General features: G+C 38.0%; 1 protein-coding gene across 2 annotated transcripts; it reads left to right on the plus strand.

The window, feature by feature from the left end:
- The first annotated feature begins 289 nt into the window (after window positions 1-289).
- On the plus strand, window positions 290-21405 carry LOC121250589 (vacuolar sorting protein 18). 2 transcript variants are annotated; one of them, XM_041149741.1, is made up of 24 exons: window positions 292-707; window positions 1278-1490; window positions 1593-1732; window positions 2159-2254; window positions 2508-2575; window positions 2798-2899; window positions 3839-3983; window positions 4307-4450; window positions 4547-4666; window positions 4827-4883; window positions 5897-5956; window positions 6682-6789; window positions 7524-7666; window positions 8066-8144; window positions 9657-9719; window positions 9816-9946; window positions 10236-10341; window positions 10897-11085; window positions 11316-11543; window positions 18884-19039; window positions 19537-19698; window positions 20396-20512; window positions 20735-20986; window positions 21141-21405. In XM_041149741.1, exons 1-23 carry the CDS (start codon window positions 545-547, stop codon window positions 20909-20911), a joined length of 2967 nt encoding a protein of 988 aa, XP_041005675.1. In that variant the 5' UTR covers window positions 292-544; the 3' UTR covers window positions 20912-20986; window positions 21141-21405. The 2 variants fall into 2 exon arrangements, with proteins under 2 accessions (XP_041005676.1, XP_041005675.1); XM_041149742.1 differs by lacking the exons at window positions 20735-20986; window positions 21141-21405 and having other exon boundaries at window positions 290-707; window positions 20336-20471.
- Window positions 21406-21928: the final 523 nt, after the last annotated feature.

The following is a 21928-nucleotide window of genomic DNA, read 5'->3' on the forward strand; positions in this document are numbered from 1 at the left end:
AAAAAATTAAGAGAGAAATTAGTATTTTGTATTAAATTTGTGATTGTGCACAAAATAATGCCATTGTCATATGCTTATAATTTAATAGTATTTATCTTCTTCGTTCTAGAAAATATTTTTAAAAAATGAGAAAAATTAAGGTTAAATATATAAATTATTTACTTAAAAGCTATTTAGATTCATATATTATCTTTATCAAAATGAGTCAGTAAATTCATATTTTCAACTCTTTTATAAATAATTCTAGATACCAAAATTGCATTACGTACAATATTAAAATTAACACTGAAAAAGCAATAAACTCACGAATGATTTTCATTCATTCCTCAAGTTCATTCCCAATCCAATACGAAGTTTCGAGCCGGGAGCTCGAAACGACGTCGGCTGTTTGTTTCTGTGTGTTCTCTGATTAGAAATTTTGAAACTCTCTCCGATTTATATTTCTGCAACTTTGATTTTCGGCAAGGTGGTCTTACAGTGAGTGAATTGGGGGTTCTTGGATGATTGATATTTGATACGAGTTGAAATCCTTTAGAACTCAAAGATGGATTCAGGGAGACAGGTATTTATGGTGGATCTTCTAGAGAGTTACGCGGCGAAAGGTCGCGGCGTTATCACCTGCATGGCCGCCGGGAACGACGTCATTGTATTGGGCACCAGCAAAGGCTGGGTCATTCGCCACGATTTCGGTGTCGGCGACTCGTCCGGTTTGTTCTTTTCCAATTTCACGATCTAATTTTAAACTGAATTGCTTGTCTTTTATGGACGAATTCATTTCTTATAAAAGATGTATGCTGAGAAAGGTATATTAGATTCTAGTTATACTCTTTGCTTGTTTCACTTTGTATGTGAATGCCAATGCATCTGTAGCTCATTAATGGGAATCCGGGTTGCCATAAGATTGCTTTAATCGATTTTTTTTTTTTTTATTCGTTGTTTCGTGTGCTCGATTAGTGAGATTAGGAGAATTACAGCTGGTTGATTCTGGAATTTCTGCTTATTTGCCTGAGATGCTGTGGTTAGGAAACACTTTTTAGTTGTAAGACTGACTCGGGAAGTGATTTTTTATGCCGGAACCTAAATAGTTTAAATTTTCTGCATCTCGTGATCAACTTGAACTTGCCTTCAATTTTTAGCGGAGCTTTAAATCATCCACATTTTTTTTGGAGTGGATTGGCATGGCTTGGTTCTGTTCCGTTTGTACTTCTTACGTGAGCTGTTCAATATGTAGTTGCATAAGGTAATGTCTGATATTTTCTTGTTTACTTGAGCTATAGAGATTGATCTTTCTGTGGGTCGTCCTGGGGAGCAATCGATCCATAGGGTTTTTGTTGATCCGGGAGGGAGCCATTGTCTTGCAGTCATTGTTGGGAGTGGAGGTGCTGATACTTTTTACACTCACGCAAAGTGGACCAAGCCCCGGGTTTTAAGCAAATTGAAAGGTCTCGTGGTGAATGCCGTTGCCTGGAATAGACAACAGATTACAGAAGGTAAGTTATCCCTGTGTTGGCCTTTGGGTTTTTCGAAATGTGAATAATAAATATTCGTGTTGATTATTTTTTATTTTTTATTTTGGTGGTTTTGAAAAACAGCTTCTACAAAGGAAGTCATTCTTGGTACAGACAACGGCCAACTTCATGAGATTGCTGTGGATGAGAAGGACAAGAAGGAGAAGTATATCAAATTTCTATTTGAATTGAGCGAACTTCCAGAAGATTTCATGGGTTTGCAGGTTCTATATTTTTCTGCCTTTTCTTCTGGAGCAATGATTGCTGGTTGCCAATTTTGCTTCTTTGCTTCTTTTTAACCCTTTTGTACTAGTCTTACTTCGATTGTCTGAATTGTAATACTTGTACATGTAGGGCTGCAAGTGCATGTGCTATATAAGTTTCTTTTTTCTCTATGATCATTTTGGATTCACGAAGTTGAGAAACATCTGTAGGTAGACAAAATGCAGGAATGCCTTTTTCATTAGGAGAGGAAGAGAGAAAGGGAGAGGGGGTGGGGGGTTGCTAGGAATTGAAATAGCAGCTAGAAAGCTAGATTAAACCAAATCTGTCTTGATTTTCAGAAATTCCGCTTCTTTGTGAATGGAATATATCGATCTACAACTGTTTGCAAGGAATTCATCATTTTAGTCATATTCTTTTTAGTGCAGATGGAAACAGCTAGCGTACTCAATGGAACTAGATACTATGTGATGGCTGTTACTCCCACACGACTTTACTCTTTCACTGGAACTGGATCACTGGAGGTAAGTTTGACACCCATTCTAACCTCTGGAGTTGGAGTGTGCGTTTTGCACTTTCAGTGAGTTTAGATTACTTGTATAAAATAACCTTAACATCCATTCTTCATCTGTCTTTTAGAAGTGAATGACTTTTCTACAATGAACATGTCAGATTGTGCACTGTACTCTGTAGCAATTTGTTATATGCTTATAGTTTATGTCTTTTAATTGTGTGGTATAGTTGAATATTGGGCTTATTGTCCATTTTAAAATTTAGGCTCTTTTTGCAAGTTATTTAGATCGTGCTGTGCATTTCATGGAACTTCCTGGTGAAGTACCCAACAGGTAAATGCTATTTCTTATTCAAATTTATTTTGGCACCTTATGGACAATCAGTGACAAACTAAATGTTTTCATACTTTCAAAATTTTAAATTGGAGATATTTTTTTTTCTCTATTTCACCTATGCTTTCATAGTTGTGCTGCTTGCCTGGAAGTTTGTATCCTGTTAATTCTTTTTGAACATTATGAATATGAGAGCCCCTTGACATTTTGGTCAACTTTCAGTGAACTTCATTTCTTCATCAAGCAAAGAAGAGCCATACATTTTGCATGGCTTTCTGGAGCTGGTATCTATAATGGTGGCTTAAATTTCGGATCACAGAATAGGTAGAGGATGAAAATCTTTATTTTTTGTGCTTATGTCAATTTGATTTCTTACGTTAGCTAGTACTTACTTTGTGGTTTAATTTTTGGAATGTGCTTTTCCTTGATGCTGCATCAGTTGTAGTTTCATTATGAAATTTTCCTTTATTATATAGTGTCAAATATTAAAATAGTCCCAATGAATTGCTTTTTGGACAGACTAGCACCTATATTCTAATTTTTAACTTTTTGTTTCTTGTGCTTTGAAATTTGATCATTATAGTCATTCCAATAGTAAACCATTGCAAAAGCTACACCAACATCAATGAATGTTTCCCACGTGTCCTTTCGCATGCCATGTGTTAAAAAATATTTTATAAAAATTGTAAAAGTCATTTTAAAAACTAAAATTGAAAAAATGGCAAAAATAAGGCACTGCCTAGGTTGCCCAACCATTTTTGGGCTATGTGATCCGGCATCACTTGGGTTTGCCCAGGCATCGTTTGGGTGGTACCAGACACTACTCGAGTCGTGTGACCCAGTCATCATCAAGGCTGTGCCTAGATGTGGCTTGGGATGACCTAGGCATTGCCTAGGTCACACCCATTCACTACCTGGGCCACCTAGGCCTTGGCTGTCCCAACAGTTTTTTTTTCCTTTTTAGTTTTTTTTTTTTTTTTTAATTTTTAACATTAGTTTTTAATTATTTTGATCTTTTATTTTGCATGTGGCAGTAATGGAGCACGTGGCACATAGTCATTAGTGTTGACATGACATATTTAGTAGATTATTGATAGTTTACTAAAGGAATGACTAAAATGATCAAAGTTGAAAGTATAGGGAGCAAAAAGTTCAAAATTAGAGTATAGGGACCGACCTGTCCAAAAGGCAAATCATAGGGACTATTTAGTATTTAACCCATTTATCTATTCATTCATTTTAATTTCTAAATCTCTTTGGCAGTTCACCAAATGGAGATGAAAACTTTGTGGAGAACAAAGCTCTATTGGACTATTCAAAATTGTCTGAAAGTGCTGAAGTTGTTAAACCCAGTTCAATGGCAGTGTCTGAATTTCATTTCTTGCTTCTTATTGGGAATAGGGTCAAGGTGAGTATTTACTTAACACTCATGTACCTTTACTTATCAAGAAGCCCATTTCTTGTCAACCTCATGACTGTTAGATAATTCTTGGTGCTGGTAATAAGTATTACGTTCTGAATCAATTCTGGTCATAAATATGAGGTACATTAGTAAACCCCCTGTGTACTTGGGCTATGCCTATTTACTTCAATAAGTGTTATTTTACTTGTCAAAATAAATAAATAAATATGAAGTACATTAATCTTGTAATGTCCATAATGGGATTTTGTAGTTTTTTACATAAAAATGCCTGCACAGCACATTTGCTAAGTACCTTTTTATGTTTGTAGGTTGTAAATAGAATTAGCGAGCAAATCATAGAGGAACTTCAGTTTGATCAGGCATCAGAGTCCGTTTCAAGGGGAATCATTGGATTATGTAGTGATGCCACTGCTGGATTGTTCTACGCATATGACCAAAACTCTATATTTCAGGTTTTATCTTCTGATGACTTTATCTCCTGTATTTTGGTGCATGTTGCATGAGAAAGTACTTTTTTCCTATACTCCTGATTGAGAACACAATGTTAGGTGTCTGTCAATGATGAAGGTCGAGATATGTGGAAGGTTTACCTTGACATGAAAGAGTATGCTGCGGCTTTGGCAAATTGTCGTGACGCCCTCCAGAGAGACCAAGTATATTTAGTACAGGTCATGACTAATTGATTCTATTGCTTTAAACACTTGGTTCTGATTATAGACCTCTATTGTTATTTGTTTTCACACAATTTATGTTCTTTATGCTCAGCATACATTCACCTACTAAATCTTGTTATCTTGGTAGTGTATAATAGAGTTATTGGTGGTGCAGGCTGAAGCTGCATTTGCTTCCAAGGATTATCTCAGAGCAGCATCTTTCTTTGCAAAAGTGAACTCTCTATTACTTAATTTATTATGTCGATATATTTAAGTTAGAACTACTTATCAAAAAATATATTGAAGTTAGAATATTGATGTGTTGCCTTGGATTTGGTTATATTTATTTGATTTCTTGTCGATGAACTTGATATTCATGATATCATCCCAAAGACATACTGAAAAATCCCATACATGTTTCACCTATTGGGCTCAATCAATTTTAAACAATGGCTATAACTCTAAAGGGTTCCCACTACCTGATCACCCAAAAAGTTCCAACCTTTTTTGTCCTCAATCGGTAAGACATTTCCTAATATTTCTGTCAATGAATTTTTGCTATTAAACTTGACTAAAATGAAATGTCTTGCCCCCTATCCGGACAAAGCCACCTGATTTTTCGATGAGTAAGCCACTCCTTCCTCAGTCTGGTATGGTCACGATCCATGTTCGATCTTTCGAAGGATATTACATGTGATTTATGTAATATACATCTTCAAATAGAACTTTGATTTTCATCTGTGAGTCCTCTGATCATGAGGATGTTTAACATAGATACAACAAGTTGTAATCCTTAATTTATGACGCTACCCTCTCATTCCTACGAGTTTCCATGGTCTTGTTGATTACCATTTCTAGTTTATGCCTGAGATGAAGATACCTTTATTATTCACTTATCTTTCTTCACTTCCTCTTTCGGTGCTCTGTATCTTCACATTTCTTCAGTTCCAATTATGCTGCTTCATTATGTTATCATTGAATTGGCTCTAACTCGATAAATAAATGTATATCAAGTTTTTATAACTCTTATTAGCTCATGCAGCAAGAACATTGAAGCTTTTATCCTTTACCTAGCCCAGGAGTTTCTTGACAAATCTTTATTGGAGAAATCAGAAAAATTTTGAATAGTACTTAAGACTGATTCTTATGAAGTTTGATTCTATATCAATATGGAATTATGCTGTCTTTCTTTTGGTTCTTTTATCCAGAAGAGAACGTTGGAACTGACAGGCAAATGTTTTGCAGATTAACTATATATTATCATTCGAGGAGATCACTCTAAAGTTTATTAGCATAAGCGAACAGGTAACTGGAGTACTATTTTGTTCATGTGGCTTTGTGAAGATGCAGGGCAAATGATCTGACCTGCTGCATGCATTCTATAATGTTGGCTGCAACACAATTTTGACAGTTATTTCACACCAAGTTACTTGCTGGAACTAGAGTTGTATGGAATATAGCTTTTCATATTGCCTTTGAAATTTGTAGGGTTCATGCTTTGATAACTTAATTCCAATTGGTCAATTACCCTTGATGCAGTTTACATATTTTCTTGACTGCAAGCCAACTCATTATGAGAATTTGTGGAAGGCTCGTGCAAGCTGCATGTTTTCAGCTTTCAGTTGTAATTGCCATTACCTACGTAAAAAACAGAGAGACAGGATTTCTATTGTAGATGATATCTGGCATAATCTGTACTTTATTTTTTTATGATGCGGAATCTCATCAAGGCATTGTCTTTCGAACCCACCCTTGGGGAGTAAACACTGGATCCACGACCCCATCTGTTGGAACCATGTTTCAGGTAGTATGGGGAACTCCTAGTGTAGCATCGAACTCAGGATGTTTGAGTCTACAGCTCATCCCAAGCCTGCCCTTTGACCATTAGGCCGCACCTTGATGGATGCATATTTTGACTTTTGTCTATGGGCTTTCCAAAATGATGGTTTTAATTATAATATGCATGAATTTGACTAGATTTGTTTGGACTGGAATAGTGAAACATACACTTACAATTTGCTTGCTTGCAGGATGCTTTGAGAACTTTCTTACTGAGGAAGCTTGATAGTCTTGCAAAGGATGATAAATGCCAAATAACGATGATCTCCACTTGGGCTACTGAATTGTACTTGGACAAGGTTTTGTTTCTTTTTATGCATGGCTCTTGGAGGGATAACTTGGCTCTCTCTCTCTGCTATGCTAGACTGCTCTGTAAAACTTGTTTGTTGTTAGTACGAATTAGGAGATCAAGATGCTTTGGTTTAATTTGATTCATCTTATGAAATGAGAAGTATTTTGATACCATTTTCCTTGCAATTTCTTTCCATTGATGTCTTTCTTGAAAGAACTGCACTAAACAGCTCAAAAAATGTTCAGCACAAAAGTAAATGTGTTTGTTTTTTTATTTCTTTTGAACCTTCTTTTCATCTCTCTTGATCCGAGTAATGTGGCTTCTTGTTGCTTTCTTTAAAATAATCAAGGATCATATATGGTTACTCTACATTTAAATTCTGGCTAAAACAACAGTGTGTTAGTTTTTCTTGGGTTCTTTGTACATTCACAATTTCTGATAGGCAAACCAGTGGTCTTGTTAGCCCCTCTTATGCCTTTATCTTGTTGAGAAGTTGGTGCAAATGCATCAAAGCCATTTTGAAAATCTGTGTCTGAGTTTTAGATATCTTCAACATGTCTTATTTCATCTGAAAATTTTCATCCATCCCTTCACTCTTGTAGTTACAAAGTCAGAGTTTTAGATATCTTGAACATGTCTTATTTCATCTGAAAATTTCCATCCATCCCTTTACTCTTGTAGTTACAAAGCACTTATTTATATGATCAAAACTAAATTCAGATTTCATAAAATGACTTGTAGATAAACCGATTACTCTTGGAAGATGACACTGCTGTCGATAATCGTAGTTCAGAGTACCAATCAATCATTAAAGAGTTTCGAGCTTTTCTTGGTGACTGCAAGGATGTATTGGATGAAGCAACTACAATGAGACTTTTGGAAAGGTACTTTTATAAGAAGCCACTATAGATATGTCAGAGTTAAGATCTGGGTTCACAAATTTCCTGTTTTTGAAATGCATTCTGTCTCAGCATGTGAGATTTGCTGTAAGTGTCCCAATATCTGGTTTTTTTAGAAAGAGTGAATAAATTATCCTAGATTTTGACTGTGTTCTTAAATAGCTTTAATCTTTTAAATGCATAGTGTGTAGTTAAGTTGCTAACATAAATTATGGTAACTTGGTTCCCTTTTAGTGGTAAAGTGTGTTATTGCTGTATATGTTTACTTATTTCTCTAGTACTGTGACGGACACTCATTTTGCATATATGTCAATTTATCTTGGATTTCTAGTCAGTTATAAGAATGCTAAAATAAACTTGTTTTCTGTTTGAAATATGCTACAGTTATGGTCGGGTTGAAGAATTAGTATATTTTGCTAGTCTGAGGGAGCAGTATGAAATTGTTGTTCACTACTATATTCAGGTGCTTTCGGAAGCCTTTTGAATTTCTCGTGGAATGTTGTTGTTGTTACCTATTGCTGCTACTTATAGTTTCTGTAATCTTTTGATTTTAATTTTCTCATTCCCAGTCCTGCTATGTTTTTCCTCATCTTAGATCTTGGAGATTTTATTTTATTTGGTTTGGGAAACTTAGTCCAGCCTTGTAATTCAATTGGAAAATATGGGTTTTTGGTTCTGCGGTTTGTTTTCCTCTCCCCTCCCAGTCTTTTCCCTCGACACCACTTTGATGGCCATTAATTGGATTAATAGAAAAAGATCATAGTTGTGAGGGATTTTCAACACAAAAGCCCTACGAACAAGTACTTGTATATTCACCAGTATTAATTGGATGAGTACTTGTCCAAGAAACACCTCCTACTTATCCTCCTTTGGCAGGTAAACCTCGGGACTGCATACCAAGTCCTAAAGAGTCTTAGAAAACTGACCTTTAGCTCCTACTGGTTTTAATAATGACATAGATGGCACTGAATTAGAAATATTAAACTTAGTGTTTTGTCCAAGGAGGCTTGAAAAATGTGTTTGGTAAACAGCATTGCCCCTCTCCTGAAACCAGTAAATCCTTTTTCAGCTTTTCTATTTTGAGTAAGAACCCCAGTCTATCACAACTGGGGACCAATACATGCACTTCTTAACGTACCATAAGCATGTTTGTTGCCTTTGATGTTAGTTCACACCCCATAGAACTTAGCTTTATGATCTGAGCACTTAGATGTGAGTTGGGCAGTATTTCTTTGGCTGGAAACAAAAACGAATAAGAATGGTGGAAAACAAAAATTAGATTTTTTTTATTTTATATTTTTATTCTTATGACGAGGAATCCTGGAGACCATGCAAATGCAGCATGTCTTTAACTCGGTTAAACCCTGGACGTGTGTAACATTTCACCAATGGGACATGACCTTGAGAAATTGATTGCACCCAAGGGTTTGAACCTTAGACTTGGAGGGAGCATACCACCAAGACCAAAGCCTTTACCACTTTAGCCAACATCTAGGGGTTAAAGAAGCTGATATAGTTCAGGTAAATATTTGTCTTTTCACCAACGGGACGTGGCCCTAGAAATTGATTGCATCCAAAGGTTCAAACCTTAGAGTTGGAGGGAGCATACCACCAAGACCAAGGCCCTTACCACTGTAGCCAACCCCTAGGGGTTAAAGAAGCTGATATAGTAGTTTGATTAATGAGATCCATAGCAATCTATAGTTAAAATGGAAGTCCAATTTGCCAATTTTTTTGTGTACCCTTTCAAATTATAATGTTGAATGTTTAGGTTGTAGAAGCTTATTGTATGGATTGGAACTGATAGGCTGAAGAGAGAAGTTATTTACTCGGTTTGCTTTAAGATAGAGATGATGCATTACATTGATAGTTTATCAGGTAAAAACTGTTAATTTTGTTATCCAATTGGTTGATATGATTCTTATAATTGACACCATGCGCCCCCCCTCCCCCCCTCTTTTGTTTTTGGGTTCAGCAAGGAGAAGCAAAGAAAGCATTGGAAGTGCTCCAAAAACCTGCTGTTCCTATAGACCTTCAGGTAGAGTCAGAACATTCCCCCCAAAAAACAAGATATGTGTTGGTTGCTCTTTTTCGCCAACTGTTGACCTCCATAATGATTGAACTTCTTTTGTAGTACAAGTTTGCCCCAGACCTCATCATGCTTGATGCATATGAAACTGTGGAGTCATGGATGGCCACAAACAACCTGAATCCAAGGAAACTGATTCCTGCAATGATGCGTTATTCAAGCGAGCCTCATGCCAAGTAATGCGCACCTACTTGCATCTTTGTTCAGCTATAAGTTCCTTTCACAATGTTAAGACCTGGGTTCACAAATTTCTTGTGATACTGTCAACACTGGAATTCGTTGCACGGCACCTGATAAACCTTGCATGATCCTGGAAAGTGTCAGAAATGCCAAGATTATTAATTTTCCACCCCTTGAATCCAATGGACTTTCGATTCTTGAAATTTCAAACACTTCTAACTTTTGATAATCGTAGAAATACAAAAATTTATAATTTACAATTCCCTGGATCCAAATCTTTTGTAGGAATGAAACACATGAAGTTATCAAATATTTGGAATTCTGTGTTCATCGTTTGCATAATGAGGATCCTGGAGTTCACAACTTGCTGCTCTCTCTTTATGCCAAGCAGGTTTGATTTGCTAACTTCAGAATTTTGAAATAATTCCTTGAATGTATGCTTTTAAATCAATGGTGGCATAATGCTTTTTGCATGCTCCATCATATGTTTCATTAAGCGCTGCACTTTGTACGGGTGTCATGGTGTGCTGGGATATGCTTTACTGATGCATGCTATAAATGAAATCAAAATGTCCAAGCATTACTATCAAATCTTGGCATGTCGCCTGTTTTTATGAACTCAATGTCGTGTTAGTTTCTGAAAAACGTATGATTTTTTCCATTAATAACCTCAATGGATCATATACATTGGAAGTTGGTCACGCTTGTGTTACATTTGAAACCTATGTGCTTCATTTTATTAATCTTGTACATGTGTTGCACACAGACACTTGCATATGAATGTATATACGTATATATTTATATATATGCATAACTTTTGGCGAAAGTTCATCCATCATCCTTCTAGATCTTTAATCTTTTTGATGTCCTATAGAATTTATCTTCAAAATAAATCACATTCCACATGGAAATTGAATGTTTCTTTTTCTTTCAAAATTCTATTCAGGAAGATGATAGTGCACTTCTGCGTTTCCTGCAATGCAAGTTTGGAAAAGGACAGGAAAATGGCCCTGAGTTCTTCTATGATCCCAAGTATGCCTTGCGCCTATGCCTCAAGGAAAAGCGAATGCGTGCCTGTGTACATATATACAGTATGATGTCTATGCATGAAGAAGCAGTTGCTCTTGCCCTACAGGTGACAGTTCAATGCTACAATTTTGTTCTTACACTTTGTTTAATTTGTATCTTGTCTGTTGTAGTTTTTTTTTTTTTTTTGGCTGTAGCTGTCTCATTAGTCTTCTCATGTGTAATCTTATGCAGAATCTTAGATTAGACACTAGCTTTGAACCTTTACCCGTTATCTTTTCTTTCATTTAGAAGGCATTTTTATACGGTTGTTGAGTAGTTCTCCTTTTGGTGTGCTAGGTTGACCCTGAGCTCGCAATGGCTGAAGCAGACAAGGTTGAAGATGATGAAGACTTGAGAAAAAAGCTCTGGCTCATGGTTGCCAAGCATGTTATTGAACAGGAAAAGGGAGCTAAAAGGGAGAACATACGAAAGGCTATAGCATTTCTAAAGGAAACGGATGGCCTTTTAAAGATTGAGGATATATTACCATTCTTTCCAGACTTTGCTCTGATTGATGACTTCAAAGTGAGAATTTATTTCTATGTTTTTCTTCTTCTTGTTCTATTGGTTACAATGATTCCATTCTTACATAAGGCTGTTTTTCTTCTCTTGGAAAATTAAATCAATCTGTTGTAACAGTTCTTGGCTTCTTAAATCAATCTTTTTCAGCATTCTCCTCCTATGGACAGCTTCTATTGACTTTAAATGGGCATAACTTCCATGATTATGCTGTATCTTTTTCTTTTTCTAGTTTGATGTCTCTATTGTGTACATATTTTGTACTTGGATTGCGACTTTTGAACTTTTTAATGATATTTTATTACAAGTTAAATATATATTCTATAATTATGCTCACAGTTCATTTTAGTTATCCATTCAAAAGTCTCACAGGAAAGGGGAGTACAGTGCCTCTTTTTCTCTCCGTACATTTCTTCTTCCTTTGCTTTTTTTTCTTTGCTTGTTGTTGGTAGTGCTGTGTTAATGGCAACAACGTATTGTGGTGATTAGGGTATTAGTCCAGGTTGAGTTTTTGTGTTGGTTGGTTAGGATGGGGTTGTGCAGAGAGGTGGTTCTTGATCAGAAAGTTTTTGAGTTCAGAAAGGAGAATGATAAGTGGTGGAGAATCACTGAGAGCAGCCGCCGTGGGGTGAAATACATTTCTTTGGACCATGAAGCCCTGGGATGGTTGGGTTCAATGGTTAGGGAGTGTGCAGCTACTTTGGGCCCTGTAGAGTTCCTGAGAACTCGTAGAAAGGGAAATAATGTTTTAATGGTGAGGAGAGGTTGTAACAACAACGGCTATTTTATCTGCATTTCAGAATTTGGGCATGAAAAGATGAGAGGTATGCTATTGGTGCCAGAAGGAAGGGAGAGGGGTGGAGGAACTTTGGTGTTACTCTTAAGGAGCTCAGTCCTCCTTCCTCTGTTTCGAGTGTGAGAAACAGAGGTGGTATGGTTCAGGATGGGAACCTGAAGATGGTTAGGAGTGGTGGTGGTGCTCCTTCGTGGACGGCAGTTGGGGCGCAGTCGTACAGTCAAGCACTCCAAACACAGAAGGGCCAGGTTCGAGCAGTGAGTGCTGGGTTGCCAGGCGTGGGAAGTGCAGAGATCGTGCATGGCAGTGTACTGTTGGGGCCAAATCAGGAAAACATTTTACGGGTGCTGGGGGAGATGGAGAAAAAAGTTGAGAATTTATTAGAGGAAATAGATTGGTTAAAACGCTGCGTTAAAGGCAAGGAGGTATTGAGAGTGGGATGAGCTGTGTTTCGGGTGTTAGTAAAGAGAATGGTTTGGGTAGTGATTCGGGGGTAGAGCCTGTTGGTGGGCTTTGAGAAACCCGGGCCTGGTTTTGGTAAAGGCTTGTCGGCTGATATGGGCTTGGATCTAGCCCAAGCCGTAGGCCCAAAAATAACAACCTGGCGGGCTAAGCAGCTGGAGACTGAAATATCGGTCCAGCTGCCGAGCCAGTCTCCGATGGAGCCGATAAGTGCCATGCCTGTCTTCCCACCGGCACAGAAAGAACCGCCGGTCGCGGTCGAGCTTGACAGTGTGCCGTTAGAGTCTTTCAGGCGGAGAGTTTTGGAGGAAGGCGAGATCGCAGAGGATGTTGTTGCGTTAGAGATCATGAGGGCTGATCCTCTGTCGTCGGGGAGTGCACAGACCCAGCCGTGCGTGGTGGTCGAAGGGCCACATGTAGCCTCTGGGTCAATCTCGCTGGTAGAAGATGGGTTTTTGGGTGAGCTACCGTCGCTGAGTCGTGGGTTGTTTTTGGGAAATTCACAGTTTTTGCTGTGTGGGGGGATGGAAGGCACAGTGGTGAGCCTTGTGCAATCAACTGTGTCTATCCCGATACTAGGGTCTCCAATTGACCTCTATCATTGGAGATGGTATCTGTTGAAGAGAATAAGGTGGGGGATGGGGCTGTAAAGTTAAATTTGGCTGTCCCTGTCAGTGGGAAACCAGATTCAGTGTGTGGCTCGGAGTTGGCTGTCTTTAATCCTGCAGATGAGGAGGGGGCCAGTCTAACTCCTTTGTGTACACTCCCTCCCAGTTCTAAATATGGGAGTGGTTCATCAAAATGGGTTTTCAAGAAAGTAGAAGAGATTCAAGCTGTCATTGGGATTTCGTTTGGTGGCTATGAAGAACAGTTTAAGGCTCTCCTTATAGCTCTTAAGGATAGCCATTTGAAGTCAGCTTCAAAGCGTGATAGGGAACTTAAAAAGTTAATGTGCTCCATTAATTATGATGCGAAAGAAGGGAGTGGTGGAAGGGATAGATCGAGAGGGAGGGGCAACATAGTTTTATTATGAAGCCCAAGATTCTATCATGGAATGTTCGGGGGCTCAATGATCGCAATAAACGCGGTAGTATTAAATCGTTATTGCGGTTGTGGAAGGGGGATGTAGTGTGTATGCAAGAAACAAAATTGCGACACATTGATAGAAAAATTGTGAGAAGTTTATGGGGGTGCTTGTATGTGGGATGGACTTATTTGGCCTCGGTGGGAGCCTCGGGTGGAGTGTTACTTATGTGGGATAAAAGAATGGTTGAGATGATTGAGGAGTGTATTGGAGGTTTTCGGTTGCGACTCTATTTAAAAATGTGGTAGACGGATGGGAATGGGCATTTGCAGGCTCTTATGGTCCTAACGTGGATAGGGTTAGGAGAGGGGATGTGGAGGAGTTGGCGGGTTTATACTCCTTATGGGATGTGTCATGGTGCATGGGGGGTGATTTTAACACTATTCGCTTTCCTAGTGAGCGATCAGGGCATTGTCGACATTCTATGGCTATGAAGGAATTCAATGAGTTCATTTTTTATCTAGATCTCATGGATCTCCCTCTGGCAGGAGGAGAGTTCACTTGGTCAAATGGACGGGTTTGGTCGAGATTAGATAGATTCTTGGTATCTCCCTCGTGGGAAATTAAATATCCGAAAGTAATCAGAAACGACTAGCTCGAGTTAGTTCAGATCATTTTCCTATCCTTTTGGATTGTGGGGGTATTCACAGGGGGCGCAGATATTTCAAGTTTGAAAACATGTGGCTTACAGCGGATGAGTTTGTAGAGATGGTACATGCTTGGTGGGCTTCGTATCAGTTTATTGGTACCCCTAGTTACATTCTTGCAGGCAAATTGAAGGCTCTTAAACAAGACTTGAGGAAGTGGAATTTGGAGGCGTTTGGTCACATTGACAATCAGAAGGGTACACTGATGGAGGAACTGCAAGACTTAGAAGACAGAGTTCTTGGGAGATAATTCGGAAGATGTGGCATTGAGGAAGGGCATGGTTTTGGCAAATCTGGAGAGGGTATTGTTGTCAGAGGAGACTTCATGGCGTCAAAAATCCAGGGCTCTTTGGTTGAAAGAAGGTGATAGGTGTACGAAGTTCTTTCACAAAGTGGCCAATTCACATAGGCATAACAATGCTATTGAGTCTCTTAAATCAGGGTCTCAGGTACTAGCTTCTCCACCCGAGCTAGAAAACCATATAGTTCAGTACTATGAGACCCTTCTCTCAGAATCGGTTCCTTGGAGGCCAAAGCTTGATGCTTTGCATTTTGAGGCAATTGACCCGCAAAGTGTGTGTGTTGGAGAGACCTTTTGGTGAAGAAGAGATTTATAAGGTCATTTCGGGTATGGCTAAGGATAAAGCGCTGGGACCGGATGGGTTTACAATGGGTTTCTTTCAAACCTGCTGGGACATAGTAAAAGGTGATGTTGTGCAGGTTTTCAATGAATTTCATTGTTTCCAAAAGTTTGAAAAGTCACTAAATGCAACCTTTATTGCTCTCATTCCCAAGAAACATGGGGCATCATCTATTGAAGACTTTCGGCCTATAAGTCTGGTTAGTAGTGTTTACAAGATTATTTCGAAGGTACTTGCTAACCGGCTTAATCCGGTGTTGGAACATATTATCTCCAAGTCCCAGAACGCCTTCATTCGAGGGGGACAAATCCTTGATTCAGTACTCATTGCAAATGAGTGTTTGGACTACAGATTACAAGAGGGAGGTTCAGGTGTTCTGTGCAAGCTTGACATGGAGAAGGCATACGATCATGTGAATTGGGATTTTTTCTTATATTTGCTTGAGAGAACTGGTTTTGGGGATAGGTGGATTGCATGGATGCGTCATTGTATTTCAACCGCTCGGTTCTTGGTTCTGGTTAATGGCACTCCTGCTGATTTTTTTGATAGTTCGCGGGGATTGTGGCGGGGAGATCCTCTATCTCCTCCTCTATTTGTTATAGTTATGGAGACTTTAAGTAGGATGGTGCAGGTTGTTGTTGGGGGAGGTTTCTTATCGGGATTTCAGGTGGGCAATGGTTCTGGTGGTTCCATTATTATTTCACATCTTCTTTTTGCATATGACACGTTAGTATTTTGTGAAGCGACTAGTAGCCAGATCCAAACTTTACGAGCTTTGCTACTTTGCTTTGAAGCAGTGTTAGGGTTAAAAGTGAATATGGGCAAGTCTGAGATGGTTCCTGTGGGTGAGGTCTCTAATATCCTAGGTTTGGCAAGCCTTTTGGATTGTAAGGTATCTTCGCTCCCAATGAAATATCTGGGCCTCCCGCTGGGAGCAACTTTCAAGAATAGAGCTATATGGGATGGAGTAGTGGAGAAGATAGAGAAAAAGCTGGCTGGTTGGAAATGGGTGTATTTATCAAAAGGGGGTCGCCTCACCCTTATCAAGAGTACACTCACTAACCTCCCTACATATTTTCTATCTTTGTTTCCTATGCCTGTAGGGGTGGTGAACAGAGTGGAGAAACTCTTCAGGGCATTTTTATGGGGAGGCATGGGGGAGGAGAAGAAGTTCCATCTTGTTAGATGGAAAACTGTATGTGCCTCAGTTGTGAATGGGGGGTTGGGAGTGTGTAACCTGAGAATTTTTAATAAAGCTTTATTGGGAAAATAGCTTTGGAGATATCATCTGGAGAGGGGATCATTGTGGAAGGAAACTATTGATGCTAGATATGGGGTCGATTGGGGTGGTTGGTGCTCTAAGGAAGTGAGAGGGAGGTATGGTGTGGGTTTATGGAAGTACATAAGGAAGGGATTGCCAGGTATTGTAAATCAAATACGCTTTGTAGTTGGTGAGGGCACTTGTATCAGATTTTGGCGGGACGTATGGTGTGGAGATTATGCATTGGAAAGGGCTTTTCCGGCCTTATATCGTATTGCAGTTAACGGGGAAGCTTCAGTGGCGGATGTGCGTGTATACTCTCATGGTGTGCAGCAATGGAATGTTCTTTTTATTAGGGATTTCTATGATTGGGAATTACCTATAGTTTCAGAATTTTTCAGCTTATTATACTCGATGGAGTTTTCTACACAGCGAGATAGTATGAAGTGGCGGCTTAATAACCACAAGATATGCACAATGAAGGCGTATTACAGCATCTTAACAACACAACTTGGTAGTATTCAGTTTCCTTGGAAGAGTATCTGGAGGTCCCGTGTGCCTTCGAAAGTAGCTTTTTTTGTATGGAATGCTACTCTTGAGAAGATATTGACCATAGAAAATTTGAGAAAGAGAGGTTGTGTAGTGTTGGATTGGTGTTACATGTGCAAAAAGAATGGAGAATCTGTGGACCATCTATTATTACACTGTGAGTTAACAAGGGTGTTGTGGGATGAACTCTTTCTAAGGGTTGATGTTGCTTGGGTTATGCCTATGAGGGTGGTGGATTTATTGGGTTGTTGGCCAAACATGCAAGGCAATCATCAAGTGGTAGCAGTATGGAAAATGATTTCGTTGTGTATTATGTGGTATATTTGGACGGAAAGGAATGCATGTTGCTTTGATAAGGAACACTCAATGACCGAGTTGAAGAATTTTGTTCTCCATACTCTAATGTGTTGGTTTTCCACTATTGTATTACATGGGGATAATGTTCAGGAATTCTTGTCTTTGTTTTACCGTCTTTAGAATGTAGTTAGGAGTTCTTATGTATACTTCCTTTGTACAACGACTATGTCTATTTCATTCATATATATAATATCTTTCTTTTACTGATAAAAAAAAAAAAGTTATCCAACAGGTCTTTGTACCAAGTGAGTCCAATTCAAATAATTCTCTTCTTCTCATATCCAGATGGTTTTTCTACCATTAACTCTGGGCAAATTCATCTGTTTGATATGTGGATTTCTTTCTTCTTTATTGTCCAAGTGTAGTAGCAGTTTTCTGGGGTCCCAAAGTTGAAGAGCTTGTGGTTTAACTTTGTGTATATATTGTTGGGTTTTTCCCCTTTTGTTAATTTTTGGAGTCTGGGTTTCATCTTGCACCTGAGAATGCATGCATGAGCTGCCCTTTCAGCAATCCCATAAGCTCGTAATGTGCAAGAGGGGTTGTTGGGTCTTTACCCTTTTGTTAATTTTTGGAGTCTGGGTTTCATCTTGCACCAGAGAATGAATGTATGAGCTTCCCTTTCAGCAATCAGATAAGCTTGTAATGTGCAAGAGGGTTTGTTTTCTCTAAGGGCCAAGGCATTTAGGACTTTCTTGCTTCTTTCCTGTAGTAGTTGAACCTCATATCCTTCTTTTGTTTTTCGCTTAGTTCACATAGCCCTTGTTCTTTTGTGCATTTGCTGTTTTGCACCAAAGGCCTTAGTCCTAAACAAAAGATACCGACAACTGAATGCGATGAGGACTTCAAAGTTGGAAAGAACTATTAACTTATTGAAGATTTAAAATTTCTGAAATTTCCTTAACTGCCACAATTCGCTAAGTGTTCTGCTGTGCAGGTTAAAAGATACTGAAGGAGTTGACTCAGGTTGATTGTCTTTTGTATGTGACATCATCAATCTTCTTTTTAAAGAAACAAATAAATCTAGTGGTGAAATGGTAGGAAAATTAAGGAAAGCAAGACTTAAATCAGAGAGCAGTTAAATGCAATAGGAAAATAAGGTTTAGAAGACGATCAAACTTCTGTAAACTTGATGCTGGCGTTTTGATCTTGTAGTATATCTTTAATCTCACACTTCTCCAAATACAATCAAACAAAAGAAAAGAAAAGAAATTTGCTACCCTACTTTAGAAAAACTCAATTTTCTTATGTGCCTTCAATTCTGGAGTGTAGTGGTGGGTTCTCTGTTTTCTCTTCCATGGATGAAGCTTTAGGTATCTCTTTGTTTTTTGCTTTCATAAGAGACCTGGTTTATTCCTTGTTTCTTGTTGAATAAAAATAAATTGTGACATATTTCCTCTCTGGAAATAGTTGTTTTCCCTTTTCAATCAAGATTGAAGATGATCTGTCTAAATGTTCCTATCTCTAATGCAGGCCAATTTTCAGATATTTTACCTTGTTTAAATTTTCTGTTGATGCAATTAGTTCCTAAATTTCTGTAATATGTATGTAGGAGGCAATTTGCTCATCACTTGAGGATTACAACAAGCAAATTGAACTACTTAAAGAGGAGATGAACGATGCAACACATGGTGCAGACAACATCAGAAACGATATAAATGCACTTGCCCAAAGATATGCTGTGATTGATCGTGATGAGGAGTGTGGGGTATTACTCATCCTAATTTTCAGTTACCATGGACAAGCTGATAACTAATGAATCAAGCTCCACTTGGTGTTTTTGTGTGCACGCATGTGCATGTCTTTGTAGATAATGTGCATTAACAAATGTGCCACTTGTGTTAGATTGGAGCTGAAGCAAATTATCATGCTCGATTTGGTTTTCTTTGACAGTGGTACATCTAGTTCCCTAAGAACAAGTTAGAGTTCCCGAACCAACCCCCTTAAACCAACCCAACCACCTTCCCACCAGTCGCATGTAGGGTTGAGAGTGGCTGCATAAAATTTGTTTATAGCACCATATGCTATATAGTTGTCTCAGCTAATAATTGAGCTTTTCCCCCTTAAGATCTGAAATGCTTTCATTTATTAATTACTTTCGTAAGTAATATGTTTTTTCCTCCAGAGTTGACTAATTATTTCTGCTGTTGTGAACTGACTGCGCGCCTATATCTGGAGTTGACTTCTCTGTATGCCAATTATCAGGTTTGTAGGCGTAAAATTTTAACTGTGGGTAGAGAGTACCAGATGGCTCGGGGTTTCTCATCAATAGGACCACTAGCCCCTTTCTATGTCTTTCCATGCGGACATGCCTTCCATGCACAATGCCTGATTGCCCACGTCACACGTTGTACCAATGAAGCTCAAGTAAGTTGTGGTGTTTTCCTTATTCACTATTAGTTGATTTTATTTTAGCATGAGTGTTGTATGGCTGAACTACCATCATTTCTGGTTAGCTTATCACTAGCCCAGTCAAAAGACTTTCTTACTGCACAAAATTGAAGTAAAATCATCATGTTCTATTATTTAGTAACTAGTAATGTTCTTAGCAAGATGTGGTAGTTAACTAGATGGAGCATATCTTAAAGTACGATGCAGCAAACAATATTGGAAGCTTTTTCTAAATTAGAAATTTTTGTTTATAGATTGCTTTTTATCACAGAAACAGGCACATAGTCAAGACCATTGGTGCCTCTGAACGTGCAGTTAGTTATATTATTTAATTCTTCTGTGGCCATTATGGTGGAGGGAAAGAAAAAGCAAAGTTGGAAGCTTAATCAATAATTTTGGTTCTTGATCTGTCTGCCTGGCTAGTGACTAGTGTTACAGAATCTCATGGAAAGCAAACGGATTCAATTACTTAATTCCATAATATAATCACTCATTCTTGGCGTCTCATAAAATTGCATCTTATCCAAACTTCATAATGTGTTTTCTACTGTCAAGAGAATACATGTCTTTGACTGTTTAGGATTGGTATTGTCATTTTTGACATATATTCCAGTAACAGGGTCTCTCTGGCACGATCTAAATTCTGTCCTCCCTTTTTGTATGAATGTTGCAGGCAGTGTCTATACTGGACCTGCAGAAGCAACTTACTTTACTGGGTGGGGAAGCAAGGAAGGATTCAAATGGAAGCGTAACTGAGGATTCCATAACTAGCATGGCCCCTGCAGATAAGGTCTGTATTTCCATGTGGCTCTTGATTTGCATTTAGACAGCATGTATTGGTGTATAAGAAGGCATCTGATTTTATTCAAACATAGTTTCATGGCTTTGTTGTAGACCACCATCACTTTTCACAAAAATTGCAAGTCTTGTTTCCTTGTCAGTGTTCAAACACAAGCCCATAGCTTCTCAAGAGTAAGCTAAACTGACTAATTATTGTGCAATTAATGGGCAGCTCCGATCACAGCTGGATGACGCCATAGCCAGCGAATGCCCATTTTGTGGTGACTTGATGATCCGTGAGATCTCCTTGCCTTTTATCCTGCCGGAAGAAGCACAGCAGGTTATGTCATGGGAAGTAAAACCACATAATCTTCTTGGTAACCAGAGGAGCCTTTCTTTACCTGTATGATAATATCATGTCTGCCTAGGCTGTGCCTGTGTTCCCAGGGAGGTATGCTGTTGCCAGCAAGGTTGCCTTGCTATTTTCTTTTGCCTTCTGTTGTAATGTAATTTCCTGATGATTTGATTTCCTAACGCTGATATTTTTTTTTTCTTCTGTTGTACAATCCATTTGACAGTTTGGTTATTTATTTTTTATTTTATAATGAATTATAAATGTAATTTTGATGGAAATGTAATTTTTTTATTGGGAGTAATTAAACTTATATATATATATATATATATCCAGGTTATTTGCAAAACTCATCAGCACTATTGTTAGTTATTTTGTGGGTTTGGTGACCCTAGTAATATTGTGTGCGCGTAGTTGTATTAACATTTTCTTTTATTTTTTTTTCCAGTAGTTCGTAAATTTAAAAAACACAGCGATAGAGAAAAGGGATCTGTATGCATGTATAGGGCGCTTATTACCACCATAACATGATTACCTGTGTATTAATAGCACTTACATTAAGCTCAGCTGCTTTTAGTTTGTCATTAAGCAACAAACAAACAGAACCAACAATTTGAAATATGTGCTAAAGACCAAAGAAATTACACATCTTAAAAGATGGGGAGCTGATAATTTTTTCTTTTAAAAACACTTTTTTAGCTGTTAATAGTTTTTCAAATTAAAATTTCTAAAAAAACTTGTTAGTTTTCCTAATCCTTTTACAATGTGAAGGGTGGCCATGTATTTTTAATTATTTTTATTATGATTGTTTATTTTTCACGTGCGTCTAAATTTAATTGATGATGACATGATAAATCTGTGTCAACTTACAAATTTAACAAATAAAGGGTAAAGGGATAGATCGATTTGAAAATATAGAAAATATTAAATAAATAAAAATTCATCATCTAGATTCTCATTCCAAAATTCTGATTTTAAAATTTTCATCTCATCTCCTTTTTAAATATAATTCAAATATAAATATTTTTAAACTAATCATTATAATTTTTTCAAACTAATAATTAGAACTTTCCT

Source organism: Juglans microcarpa x Juglans regia, chromosome 2D (assembly GCF_004785595.1).
Source record: "Juglans microcarpa x Juglans regia isolate MS1-56 chromosome 2D, Jm3101_v1.0, whole genome shotgun sequence".
Lineage (NCBI taxonomy): Eukaryota > Viridiplantae > Streptophyta > Magnoliopsida > Fagales > Juglandaceae > Juglans > Juglans microcarpa x Juglans regia.